Source organism: Nomascus leucogenys, chromosome 6 (genome assembly GCF_006542625.1).
Source record: "Nomascus leucogenys isolate Asia chromosome 6, Asia_NLE_v1, whole genome shotgun sequence".
Taxonomy (NCBI): Eukaryota; Metazoa; Chordata; class Mammalia; order Primates; family Hylobatidae; genus Nomascus; species Nomascus leucogenys.
The window spans coordinates 79,650,343-79,664,135 of NC_044386.1; the positions used below are offsets into that span (position 1 = coordinate 79,650,343).

General features: G+C 37.9%; 1 protein-coding gene across 7 annotated transcripts in view; it reads right to left on the minus strand.

Annotated features, from left to right (window-relative positions):
• Nucleotides 1-2,366: 2,366 nt before the first annotated feature.
• ICE2 (interactor of little elongation complex ELL subunit 2) overlaps nucleotides 2,367-13,793 on the minus strand; it is a 63,122-nt gene continuing 51,695 nt past the window's right edge. For 4 of the 7 annotated variants that reach the window (XM_003267059.2, XM_030814501.1, XM_030814503.1 and 1 more), the window contains 3 exons: nucleotides 11,345-11,395; nucleotides 7,801-8,059; nucleotides 2,367-3,130 (listed from right to left, as the gene is read on the minus strand). In XM_003267059.2, coding sequence (XP_003267107.1) covers nucleotides 3,002-3,130; nucleotides 7,801-8,059; nucleotides 11,345-11,395 — 439 coding nt within the window. In that variant the 3' untranslated portion in view covers nucleotides 2,367-3,001. Of the gene's footprint in view, nucleotides 3,131-7,800; nucleotides 8,060-11,344; nucleotides 11,396-13,793 lie in introns of those variants that run through there. The other 3 variants (XM_003267058.3, XM_030814502.1, XM_030814504.1) reach the window with 3 other exon arrangements.

Here is a 13,793-nt window from a genome sequence, read left to right on the forward strand (position 1 = left end):
CTTAGTTTCTTTGTGGAAGACCTTTAATTTTTCCCTTATAAATCCTACTATTTTTAAAAGACTCAGCTCAAGCTCTATCTCAGAAAACCTTAACTACCAAGATCTGGTTGGATGACTTTGTCAAAGCACTTATCACATGAAGCAGTATAGTGTCTTCCACTAGAATGTGATCTCCTGAAAAAAAAACAAAAAAACAAAAAAAACTATCTTTGATACGTACACATTCATGCATCTAACTAGTATCTGCCAAGCAACTACATGACAGGCACTGTGTTAGGTGTTTATTACTTAATGGTGAACAAAACAAATATGCCCCTGTCCTTGCAGAGCTTGTAATCTGTAAGAAAAGAGAGTAAGTCAAAGAAACAAATAAATATGGTGAGATCTGAAGAAACAATGCTATGAGAGTAACTGTGGGGACCTACTTTGGAGTGCATGGCACATAGTTGCACCCACTTACTGAATTAAACTGTTTTCAAAGAGGTGTGTATAAATTACACCTTCACTGCTGAGGTGTAAGTGGGCCAGGGTGATCACATCCTTGCTAGCCCTAAGTCTGATTTAAAAAAAAAAAAAGTGCTCATTTTTTGAGATAGGGTCTTGATCTCTCACCCAGGATGGAGTGCAGTGGCACCATCATAACTCATTGCAGCCTCGAACTCCTAGACTCAAGTGATCCTCCCACCTCAGCTTCCCAAGTAGCTGGGATTACATCCTGCTAAACATATTGTCAGTTACTTCTTGGCTTATAAATTCTCAGTACTAAAAATCAAGAAAGAGAACATAAAGCATATCAAATGTATGTTAAAAAAGGAGGCTTCACTAAGCACAAGCACAAAACTAGCTTTATATATGATCAGTGTTATTCAAATATATGGGTAAGATAACACATTTTACGATGTAAAAAGTAGTATTTAAAAATTAAAAGGCAAGTCTTTCTGGTATTCAGAAGTCTGAAGCAACCACTGTCCAGCTCTTTAAAAAGAGCACATTCCATTCTGGTGCACACAAATGTGCATTAAAAATAAAATAAAAAAGTATAAGAGTACATTTCAAGGGAATCCCTGCCTCTCCCTTGGCTCGCTGCCAAATGATTCACAACCAAAACATTTCTGGGATATGTGACTTAAAGAATAAAAAAACTCAGTGTTTTAAAAAAGGGAATGGTAGGATGAGGAAATGATTTATCAAGATACAATTTTACTAATAATTACTTCTTAAATAACAATGTTTCATAACAAAAAAAATCAAAATGAAACAAAACTTGGTAGTTGAAGATAAGTATTTTCAACTGTTACAATATTTGAGGAGATTTTTCGGTCTAATTTCTCAGAAATTAGGCCAAAAGAATAGCTATTCTTTAACACAGAATAGTTAAAAAATTTCAATGTGAAGCAATTATCTAGGATTACAAAACTTGTATTTTACAAATGACATACATAATTTCTGAAAATTTTAGTGTAAGGGTTCTAAAGATTAAACAAGCCTGTCCTTTTTTTTTTTTTTTTGAGACAGGGTCACACTCTGATACTCAAGCTGAGTACTGTGGTGCGATCATGACCCACTGTAGCCTCAACTTCTTGGGCTCAAGCAATTCTTCTGCCTCAGCCTTTTGAGTAGCTGGGACTACAGGCACACACCACCACACCCGGCTTTTTTATTTGTAGAGATGAGGTCTATGTTGCCCAGGCTGCTCTCGAACCCCTGGACTCAAGTGATTCTCCCGCCTCGGCCTCACGATGTGCTGGGATTACAGGTGTGAGCCACCGCGCCCAGCCCTGTCTGTAGTTTCTTAAGTCCAAATTTGCTACAGCAACATCAGTTGATTATGCCCTTTTCCAAATTCATCTGTAGGCCCGGAAAATTTAAATCAATCAGTATAGATGAGGATAAAAATAACTTATGCTGGCCAGGCACGCTGGCTTACCCCTGTAATCCCAGCACTTTGGGAGGCCGAGGCAGGCGGATCACAAGGTCAGGAGTTTGAGACCAGCCTGGCCAATATGGTAAAACTCTGTCTCTACTAAAAATACAAAAAAATATTAGCCAAGCGTGGTGGCAGGCGCCTGTAGTCCCAGCTACTCAGGAGGATGGGGCAGGAGAATCACTTTAATCCAGGAGATGGAGGTTGTGGTGAGCTGAGATCATGCCACTGCACTCCAGCCTGGGCAACAGAGCGAGACTCCATTTCAAAAAAAAAAAAAAAAAAAAAAAAAAAAAAGTTCATGCTTTACCACATTAACCTTGTCATTTGGAGCAACGACACTGACTTTTTTTCTGGAAAACATACCTATCTCTTTGCTTTCAGCAGTGTATTTCAACACTCAGCTCGAATCTAGAGATAGAGGCATCTGTCATCAAACATGTTATACCACCAAATTTTTTCTTTTATTAAACAAACTGATGGTTGCCAAACAAGAAGATAGTAATCTGACTTTTCAGAGGCAGGGAGTTTTTATTTTTGGCTTCTGTAATGGAATTTCACCAAGTTTTTAAAGGTATTAACTTTATTAACCTGTAACATTCATCATTTTAAAGGAGTATATAAAAACTGTCAAAAGGGGTCAGAAACAAGGTTTGCGATGCTCATAATCATCTTCAGCAGTGGCAATATTTAACTTTTTGAGTCAGTCTCAACAGACTGGCAATATAACTAACACAATACATAATGATAAGTGTTGTTCTTGATAAAAAAGCAAACTGTTTTTCTATTTACAATTTTTAGAAAAGGTTTAATGTAAAAATATTTTTCTTCTTTATATATTTCCCTGCCATGATAATGTTAAAACATATCAAGATCCTCCTCAAACTTTAAGGGTGAAAAGCATACCATTCCATTTTAGTTGAAATATTCCTTCACATAGCCAACACATTTTTTCAAGGCACTCTAGCTACTACAGGAAAAATGTTCCTCTTGCCTACTGATTATTTCCCCTCAAACTTTTCTAAATTAAACATTGTTATAACTTTTTTTTAAATTTAATTTTCCATGGTACAGTCCTCAAGTTATTTTTCTTTTATGTGGAGCCACTCCTTCAGTTTCAACTTGCTGAGCAGGCAAGCAGCTGCTTTTGGTTTCCATGGAAACTGGATTCCTGTGGCTGCGTGTAGGCATTCTCGTTCCACCAATCTAAGAGATGAAGGAGAGAACAGAATAGCTTAATGTATCTACAACATACCTATATACAGTCAACTCTGTAGTATTTATACATGTATTAACCACCTTGCAAATGAGCTCTTATATATTTTTAATCTCCAGCTAGCTGGCTGTTTCTAAACAAGTTTTAATCTGACACATTTTTAAGTACTAAACTTTCAAATAACCATCAGAGAAGTTGATAGATCTGAGTAGATGGGGAACAAAGTGAATGGGGAAACTATTCTCTGTGTTAAATTTATTAGAGGTTGAAAAGATAAATTAGAAATCAAGGGAATGACAGGCCTTATGTGTGATATGTTTGAAATAATTAAACTGAAGGACAAGAAAAAGGAAGAAGTGAGTGATAGGGAGGGAGGGAAACGAAATACAAGAAGGTCAGAGGTGGTAAACGGAGAAGAAATTACATGGAGAAACAAGAAAGACAATAAGAAGGGTAGGGAAGATAAGGACAGAAAATAAGGAAAGTGATGAAGATTAAGAAAGAGGGAAGTAAAAAAAAAGAATAAAAGTGTAAAGAAGTTTCAAGACAAGAACTCAAGTACCAGGGAAATCCTGAAGGGCTGAAAGAGGACAGCAAGAAAGAAATAAGAAAAAGGGAAGAAAAAACTGGAAGGGGGAATACAGAGGATGGGCAAAGGGGAAGAGGGGGATTAGAGTGGGGGAAGAAACTGCTGTGGTTCTACCTTCAAGTCTACCCTTCCTTACCCTCACTTTCTAGCTCACACAGTCAAAGAGAGGTGGTCTTTTTTTTTCTTTTGAGACAGAGTCTCGCTCTGTCGCCCAGGCTGGAGGACAGTTGGCGCGATCTCTGCTCACTGCAACCTCCATCTCCTGGGTTCAAGCGATTCTCCTGACTCAGACTCCTGAGCAGGTGGGATTACAGGTGTGTGTCACCATGCCTGGCTAACTTTTGTATTGTTAGTAGAGATGGGGTTTCACCATGTTTAGGCTGGTCTAGAATTCCTGACCTCAAGTGATCTGCCCGCCTCAGCCTCCCAAAGTGCTGGGATTATGGGCATGAGCCACTGCGCCCAGCCAAGGTGGTCTATTCTTAAGACACAATCCCTTGCTATGTAGTCATGTTAAAGATGTGACCTATAAAAAGAGTAATGGAAAAGGCGAACCTCACAGAGAAGGACCAAAGCTGTATAGCCTGAAACTATTTCCACAGAACCTGCCCATATCTGCCTTTATTTTCCCTGGCCACCTTGTTCTCTTCTATTTCTTCATACCCCGTCCAGTGAATTTCAGGCCTGGGACTGAAGGGTGATAGTGTAACTCCAAGCACTCTCATAATGCTAGCCCGACAGTATTTCTATACTATTGGCATTTGCTCCAAGGGGTTACAGACTCACTGAAAAGGCTCAGACTCTGGCTTCCTTTATTTACTATCTACTGTCCCTTTACAAAGCATTTTTTAAAATTTACATTTACATGACCAGAAAGGACAAATTGAGTACAGATTTGTCTGTGTCAATCTGATAAACTTTTGTAATATACTGGTTAGAAAAGTGCTGTGACTTTTGGATGATCTATACCACTCCTCACTCAGCTGGTATTTCCTATAAAGGTATACTGACCACACTAATTCTATCGGTTAAAATCTTTGAGAAAAGCAAGCATTTTGAAAACCTCCACTGCAAGACTGTGTGTGTTTGAATGTGTAAAATAAATGTTTATTACAGAAGATGTAGAAAGAAAAAAGCGATAAGTGTGAAGCTGTTGCAAGAAGACTGGAAGCAGAAGTCAAAAGTAGCCCAGGAAGCAAATGGGACCCTTAAATATAATCTCTACTTGATGCAGTAGGGAGGCAGATGCAGGCTTTACTAGCATGTCTCTCAGGGTTAGTACCAAAGGCACTATACAAGGATGAGATCGGAGTTCAAGTGGACTTGTGACTATGGGATCACATTAGAGGCAAAAACGTTTGAACAAATTTTTACACCATGAAAATATGCAGATGATTTCTATTTCATATAGGTCTTACTTCCCTGGTTTCCTGAAAGCTGTCATCTTACCATTGCTGCTAAAACTAGAATCCATATTTGCACTTAGATTGGTTGGGACTAGAAGGCCCATTCCCATGGCCTAGCTAGGAGGTAGGGAGGAAGATGGGGTAATTCCTATCAAATACAGGGCTAGATTGTGGGGAGGTGAGTAGATCACCAAAAACTTTCCACTGGCTTTCAAAAATATATCAAACCAAGTATGAGTTATCTAAATGTCCACTGTACCTAATGCTGGGCTCTAAAACAACCTGGGCCTGGATAATCTCGTTAAGTATTTGTTCCTGGACTGAACGCATGAAGCACACTCCATGATACACATGTAATTGAACTGTTGTAATTATGCGGCCAAATTGTGAACATATGGAATTTCTCCTTTTCCAAATACAGTCACATTTTGGTCAAAATGAACTACATATACAACAGTGGTCCCAAAAGATTATAATGGAGCTGAAAAATTTCTATCATTTAGTGATGTCGCAGCTGTTAGAACATAACAGTGCAATGTATTACCTTGTCTACGTTTAGATATGCAAATACCAGTGTATTACAACTGCATACAGTATTCAGTACAGCAACATGCTGTACAGGTCTGTAGACTACCTAACAGCAATAGGCTATACCATACGGCCTACGTGTGTAGTAGACTATACCCTCTAGGTTTGTGTAAGTAAGCTTATGATATTTAAACAAAGACAAAATTGCCTAGTGCTGCATTTCTCAGAATGTATCCCTGTCGTTAAGTGATACATGACTACAAATTGTGTTATTGTACTAAAGCACATTTTAGACATTATTTAAAAAAAAATCAAATCATTAAAGTATTTCCAAAGCACATAGCATTCAACACTATTTTAGTGTCAGTCTATATCAATAAGGAAAGTATATTACTCATTTTTTTAGAAACACCTTGCACACACATAATACATTTTTCCTTTCTCCAAGGTATTAAACTGTTCATTTTCACTAAAAAGGAATAAACCACCCCCACACAGAATTACATGTTATAGGTGAGAGACTATAATCAGTGTTTCTAAATTAAAAGGAAATCATTCTCCTAGAAAAACACAGATCCTTCAAAAATAGTTCTTCAATTATTTTTAAGTTACTTAAGAAAATTTTCCCTTAGGTTATAAAAGTCACTACTTCTAGTAAACTGGAAACAGACAACCAAAACTGAAGATAAAATAGTTTAAAATGCTAACAAGTAACTTTCTCCATTCTTTCACTTGTCCCAACTTAACATTTATATTTTCTTGGCCAAAGCTAAGTAGGAATGTACAAGGAGTTCTCATTTCTAAAAGGATACTCCCAAACAGTAACTTAGGGTGGAGAACTGAAAGACATAAATAAACAACCCTGTTTCCTTTAAATTATTTAAAAATACTCAGTATTTGCATTCCAGCTGTTTCTCATAAGGATTTGAGGACATTTACAGATTAATTCAGTATAATACAGACAGTGAAAAGGAAGAATACACAAGTGATAGATGCTCTGGGGCAACCATAATGAGAAGATAATGACTCAGACAATAATTCTGACTCAAAGACTTTTGGCAGTAAGTAAGGAAAATATACTGGATTGCATCCTGAACACATTCAGAATCATTTGTAGAGAGCAAAACTTTTTTCTTTTCTTTTCTTTTTTTGAGACAGAGTCTCGTTCTGTCGCCCAGGCTGTAGTACAGTAGAGTGATCTTGGGTCACTGCAACCTCTGCCTCCCAGGTTCAAGCGATTCTCCTGCCTCAGCCTCTCCAGTAGCTGGAATTGATTACAGGTGTGCACCATGATGCCCAGCTAATTTTTGGTAGAGATGGGGTTTCACCATGTTGGCCAGGCTGGTCTCAAACTGCTGACCTCAAATGATCCACCTGCCTTGGCCTCCCAAAGTCCTGGGATTATAGGTGTGAGCCACCGCGCCCAGCCGAGTGCAAAACTTTTCTAACAACTAAACTCGAATTGGAATTTCCTACACAATATACAGAATGAGTGACATAGCAGAGAATATCTCTAGCTACGGGTTTATAAGCTTCAGATAATGTCATTCAACTGTTACTTTTGGCAAGGATTCTATAAAGAGAGTAATATTAATTGTAATTCAGTAAATATTGAGTTACATAATACTTAGAAAATCACAATTTAGTCCTTAATACTTTAGTTATATTTTAAATTAGGCACTCTGTTCACAAACTACTATTACTTCTTTTTCCTCATCCTAATTAACAATGTATAATTATATCATAATTTTATTACATGTACTCTTCTGCAAATTGCCTAAAATACTTAATGAAATGAAACCCAGTATATATAAATAAAAATTACATAACCCCCACAACTTTGCTTTTCATAGGAATGTAAGGATTTAACTACGTGGATGCCTTACCCATACATCCACTGTGCAAGCTAAGAGAGTTTTCTTTAGTTGACTTATAAATCTTGCAAAAATAAAAGGTTCCACTACCACGAAGACTGGACTCACTATGGCATACAACTTTATCCTTCCTATGGATATAGCTTTTAGAATGGTGCTGTGATTAATATGACAATGAGAACATCAGGTTGAAATATGGTAAAGTCAGTGAAACAGACAAATAATATAACCTAATGAACCTTTAATTTCAAAAAAGATCTTACCTTTTGTTGTGTTGTGGTATCCAGTGATTTAGGTGGAAAAGTACAAGGTATTCTTCCATGATGGATATGATATGGTAATAACAGGCTGGGATCTAATGGGACCCAGGGAACTGAGAGACTGGAAGGTACACCAGGAAGGCCGCAATGTGTTTTATACAAATTGTATGCTGTCCTAGTAACTTTTCCATCAGACGCCTTATAAATCAGGAGTGAAGAATCTTCTGCTGCATGAGATAACAAGTAGGAACCCTCCTGCAAGCTAAATCCACACAATGAAACTCAACCCACTGGTTCACTGTGTCAATTTCAACATCACTTTCTTAATCATAATCTATTAGTAAAATTGAAAATTATGAGAAGATCACACCACCTTTAAAAATACTTTTATGACAAAATAAGATTTAACAAATCTTTAAAGCTATTTTTATGCCTTTTATGCAACTAATTTTAATTCTTATTCCAAAGTTCAGAAGTTGATCATTTTCTTTTTATTTTTATAGGAATTGGAAGTTTTCATTTAATGGGAAACAAACAGTATGCCTAATTCTCTAATCCACAGATTAGATATTTATAGGTATCTATACTGAAAAGCATTCCAACAGCATTTTCATTCATTTAACACTGCAACTATTTTGTACCTAATAATAGATGACTAGATACAAAAGTAAAGGTGATGTTTGCTACACTGAGTAGTTTAAAATAAAGTGGAAGAAACAGTCAATGGAACAATCATAGTACAACATGAGGTGCTATGAGGATAATAGAAACAATAGCAGCTAGCAGGTATTAAATGTTTATTATGAGCTAACTACTGTATTATGGCTTCAAATCTATTTTCTATTAGATCTTCCACAATAAACCTTCAAGGCATATTAATTTCGGGTGATAAATAAACCAATTAGAGATGCTAAGCAATATGCCCCAAAGTTCTGAGTGTAGGCTTAGATATAAACCTAGGCATTTGAACTCCACAGGCCATACCCTTAATCACGATCCTCTACTGTAGCAATAACCAACTATGTTGAACATCAAATCCACATTTTTCCTTTCTCTTTAGAAAGTTTTAAATAATTCAATGTATCATCATAAAGAACTAAAGGGATATGAATAAATATATTGTGCTTTCTTGGGATTACACAGTCCTCTGGATCAAAGATGTTAAGGAGAACATCCGTTCTTTACAATATATTATTAAAAAATAAAGATTTATCATACTATAGCTATACAGATTTGCCTATAAACCTAGTAAGTTACATTTTCATCAATTTTTAAACTGAAAATAGGTGTTGACAATTGCTCTTATCCTCTGGAAATTTTTTTTCCCAATCACTTTCATATTTCCATATAAAGAAATGAATAATTATTTGATAGTAGGAATAAATAACATTTCAAAGATTGAGCTTTAATCAATGAAAATCATTTATCTTAACTACCTCCACTAAAAATGAAGAAAGCTTTCATTTACAGAAGAATGCATTAATATTTAATTCATGGAGAATGAGAGATACTCTAAGGAGGAGTATCTTACAAGTGCTGTATATGTCCAATGCACATAGATGAATATAAACTATGGTAGGCGGAATAATGGCCTCCTAGAAATGTTTATGTTCCAAATCTGGAACCTATGAATATGTTACATGGCCAAAGGGAATTAAGGTAGCAGATGGAATTAAGGTTGCTAATCAACTGATTTTAAAATGGTCAAATTTTACTAATCACCAGAGCCCTCAAATACGGAAGAAGAAGGCAGAAGAGACTCAGAGGGAGATGCGACTGTAGAAGTCCAGAGAGATGTGACTTAACTTGGCTTTGCAACTTTGAAGATGGAGGAAGGGAGCTACAAGCCAAGGGATGCAGGTGGCCTCTAGAAGCTACAAAAGGCAAGGACTAGATCCTTCCCAGAGCCTACAGAAAGGAATGTAGCTTTGCCAATGCCCTGATTTTAACTCAGTGAACCCTGTTAGACCTCTGACTTGAGAACTGTAAAATAATAAATTTGTGTTGTTTTATAATATTAATTTTGCAGCCACAATATAAAGCTAATACACAAACTAAATAAAATATTGATAATAAAATTTCGAAAAACATCTGGCAAATTTCATGCATAAGCTTTGCATATAACATGAAGAACAGAATACATATAAAATAAAAATCCTGTCACATAATCACAGAATATCAGAAGTGAAAAGTACCTAGGAAGTTAGTGCACTTGACACCATCATTTTACAAATAAGGAAAATGACATCAAGGTGGATAAGAGAATTCTGCAGAACTAGAGCTTTGAGATTTTGACTGTAAGTTCAGATTCAAGTTGTTTTCAAGTTTAACATTTGGTAAGGGCATAAGAGAAGGAATGCAAACATTCACATAACAAAACAGTTTGGCAAATCATCAGGGGGAAAATCCATATCCTAAGACTTGCCATGGACCTAAATGACTGTTCATTTAGCTCTATGTTCTTTTTTTTTTTAGAGGAAGTCTCACTCTGTCACCCAGGCTGGAGTGCAGTGGCACATCTCGGCTCTGCAATCTCTGCCTCCTGGGTTCAAGCAATTCTCCTGCCTCAGCCTCCTGAGTAGCTGGGATTACAGGTGTAGGCCACAAAACCCAGCTAATTTTTTTGTATTTTTAGTAGAGACGGGGTTTCACCATGCTGGCCAGGATGGTCTCCATCTCCTGACCTCATGAGCCAGGATGGTCTCCATCTCCTGACCTCATGATCCGCCTGCCTCGGCCTCCCAAAGTGCTGGGATTACAGGCGTGAGCCACTGCGCCCAGCCTCTATGTTCTTTTTTTTTTTTTTTTTTTATCTTGAAAGTTAAAATAATATAGCTATGGTGGGCTGAATAATGGTCCCCCACCATGATGTCCTTATGCTAATCACCAGAACCTGTGACTGTATTACATTTAATGGTTTTGCAGGTGTGATTAAATTAAGGATTTTGAGATGAGGGGATTATCCCAAATTATGTGAGAAGGCCCAAAGTAATCACCAGGAACCTTATAAAAGGGAGGCAGAGGAAGATATTACCACAAAAAGGGAGAAGGCAATGTGATGTGGACGCAGAGATCCAAGTGACATGCCCTGAGAATGGAGGAAAGAACCACAAGTCAAGGAATACAGGTGGTCACTAGAAACTGACAAAGGTAAAGAAATGATTCTTTCCTCAGTCTCCAGAAAGACCAGCCCTGCTGACACCTTGACTTTTACCCAGTGAAACTGATTTTGGATTTCTGAACTCCAGAACTAAAAAGAGAATCTATCTTTTTGTTTTAAGCCACCAAGTTAGTGGCAATGTGTTACAGCTGCAATAGAAAAATAATGTAATAATAGACTTACAGGAAAATGTAATTGCAAGCTCATTAAAGCCAGACCCTAAATTATTTTATATTTTTACAATATAAATTTTTACATTTGACATAATAATTTTTGCATTTCTAGGTTATTTTGTCTCTATTCCTAACAGTACATTTTCAAAGTTTCTAAGAATTTTCATCTAAGAAAATCAGATGTATCAAAGCAAAACGCCTAAAAAATACTTACCTACTTAATTTCTTTAGAATGTGTTGGAGGATGTTAAATAAATTGGAAATCCTAATAAACAAAAGAAATTCATGTAAAATTAAACTGCAAAAAACTTATTTTTAGCAATTATTGCTCCTCAGGCAGAGAAATGCCCTCAATAACAACAACAAAAACAGTAGATGAGATAATGTAATACAAAAAATACTGAAACTTATTTCTATTTGGATTAAATTATGATATTTACTTAATTTTTGGCATTTCTTTTTTTTTGAGATGGAGCCCTGCTCTGTTGCCTGGGCTGGAGTGAGTGCAGTGGCACAATCTCTGCTCGCTGCAACCTCCACCTCCCGGATTCAAGTAATTCTCTTGCCTCAGCCTCTTAAAGAGCTGGGACTATAGGCATGCGCCACCACACCCAGCTGACTTTTTTGTATTTTTAGTAGAGACGAGGTTTCACCATGTTGGCCAGGCTGGTCTTGAATTCCTGACCTGAGGTGATCCACCCGCCTTGGCCTCCCAAAGTGCTGGGATTACAGGCATGAGCCATGGCGTTGGGCCAATTTTTGCCATTTCATGATTTCCTTTCATTATCATAATGTATTTAGCTTTTTGTGAGTCAGAGCAGTTGTAAAGAGATCACTATTTTATGTTCAAATTATATACTCAAAAAAAAAAAAAAAAAAAAAAAACGCTGGCCGGGTGCAGTGGCTCACGCCTGTAATTCCAGCACTCTGGGAGGCCGAGGCAGGCAGATCACAAGGTCAGGAGATCGAGACCATCCTGGCTAGCATGGTGAAACCCCATCTCTACTAAAAATACAAAAAATTAGCCGGGCGTGGTGGCAGGCGCCTGTAGTCCCAGCTACTCGGGAGGCTGAGGCAGGAGAATGGCGTAAGCCCAGGAGGCGGAGCAGTAAGCCGAGATGGCGCTACTGCACTCCGGCCTGGGCAACAGACCAAGAATCCACCTCAGAAAACCAAAACCAAAACCAAAACCAAACAAACAAAATGCTATGAGGTCTTTCGTAAAGCTAATATGCCAAAGAGTTTGTCTTTTAGAGATGGTGGTGAATTAGCTTCCAAAAAAATTGATAGGTACATTAAACCTGTAATGACAGAGAAGCCACTCACTCGGGACAGGACAGCTAAAAGGAAATAAAACACAGGTATTTTTTTTTTTATTTTTTTTGAGACAGAGTCTCGCTCTGTCGCCCAGGCTGGAGTGCAGTGGCGCGATCTTGGCTCACTGCAAGCTCTGCCTCCCGGGTTCACGCCATTCTCCTGCCTCAGCCTCAAGAGCAGCTGGGACTACAGGTGCCTGCCACCACGCCCAGCTAAGTTTTTGTATTTTTAGTAGAGATGGGGTTTCACCATGTTAGCCAGGATGGTCTCATCTCCTGACCTCGTGATCCGCCCGCCTTGGCCTCCCAAAGTGCTGGGATTACAGGCGTGAGCCAACGCGCCCGGCCAAATACAGGTATTTTGAAAATTTCTTTAGTAGTTCTTCTAGACATAAAGTCTGTCTGTGCATCCTTCCTTTCTTCCTTTTCTTTTTCTTTTTTTCTCTCTCCCTCCCTCTCTTTATTTTTATTTTTTTGAGATGAGTCTTGCTCTTTTTGCCCAGGTTGGAGTGCAGTGGCGTGATCTTGGCTCACTGCAACCTCCGCCTCCTGGGTTCAAGTGATTCTCCTGCCTCAGCCACCCGAGTAGCTGGAATTGCAGGTGCCCACCACCACACCTGGCTAATTTTTGTATTTTTAGTAGAGATGGGGTTTCACCATGTTGGCCAGGCTGGTCTCGAACTCCTGACCTCAAGTGATCCGCCTGCCACAGCCTCCCAAAGTGCGGGGATTACAGGCATGAGCCACTGTGCCTGATCTCCTCCTTTCTTTTTTTAAAAAAATGTTTTTCATTGAGAAAAGCGAGGAAGGTGGAGTAGTGTATGGAAAAGCTTTTCTATTCACACATGTAAAAAAAAAGTTACTATTCAAGAGAAGCAGTCCTTGTAACAGAAGCAGACATACTGAAGTACAAGCAGAGAGTTCAAATTTGGATCTGGGACCCTTAAAAAACTATGTCAAGCCTGTGAAAGCTGGAACTATGCAGCTAGTAGAAGTCAGAACCATTTCTTATCCTAAGTAGGAATCAAACATATTAACTACCAAGGCTGCAACTAGCTTAGCTGTGTGCTCTAGGGCACACCACTCTAATATTTCCTTATATAAAAAAATGGAGATAATACTACCACCAGCCTTTCCTAGAAAGTTGTGAGAAGAAAATGGGATAATGATATTCATAAGTTATTTTGCTTTGCATTTAGACACTTAGAGTTCTGAGTACGATAAATTCATTTCAGTCACATGTATAATGATGCTTGCTAGAAGGGCAAACTTTGAGAAGTTAGACTGTCAAGAGTTTTTGACTGTACTATCCTTTCCCTTTCCTGTAATGGAGTAAAAGGTTTGCTT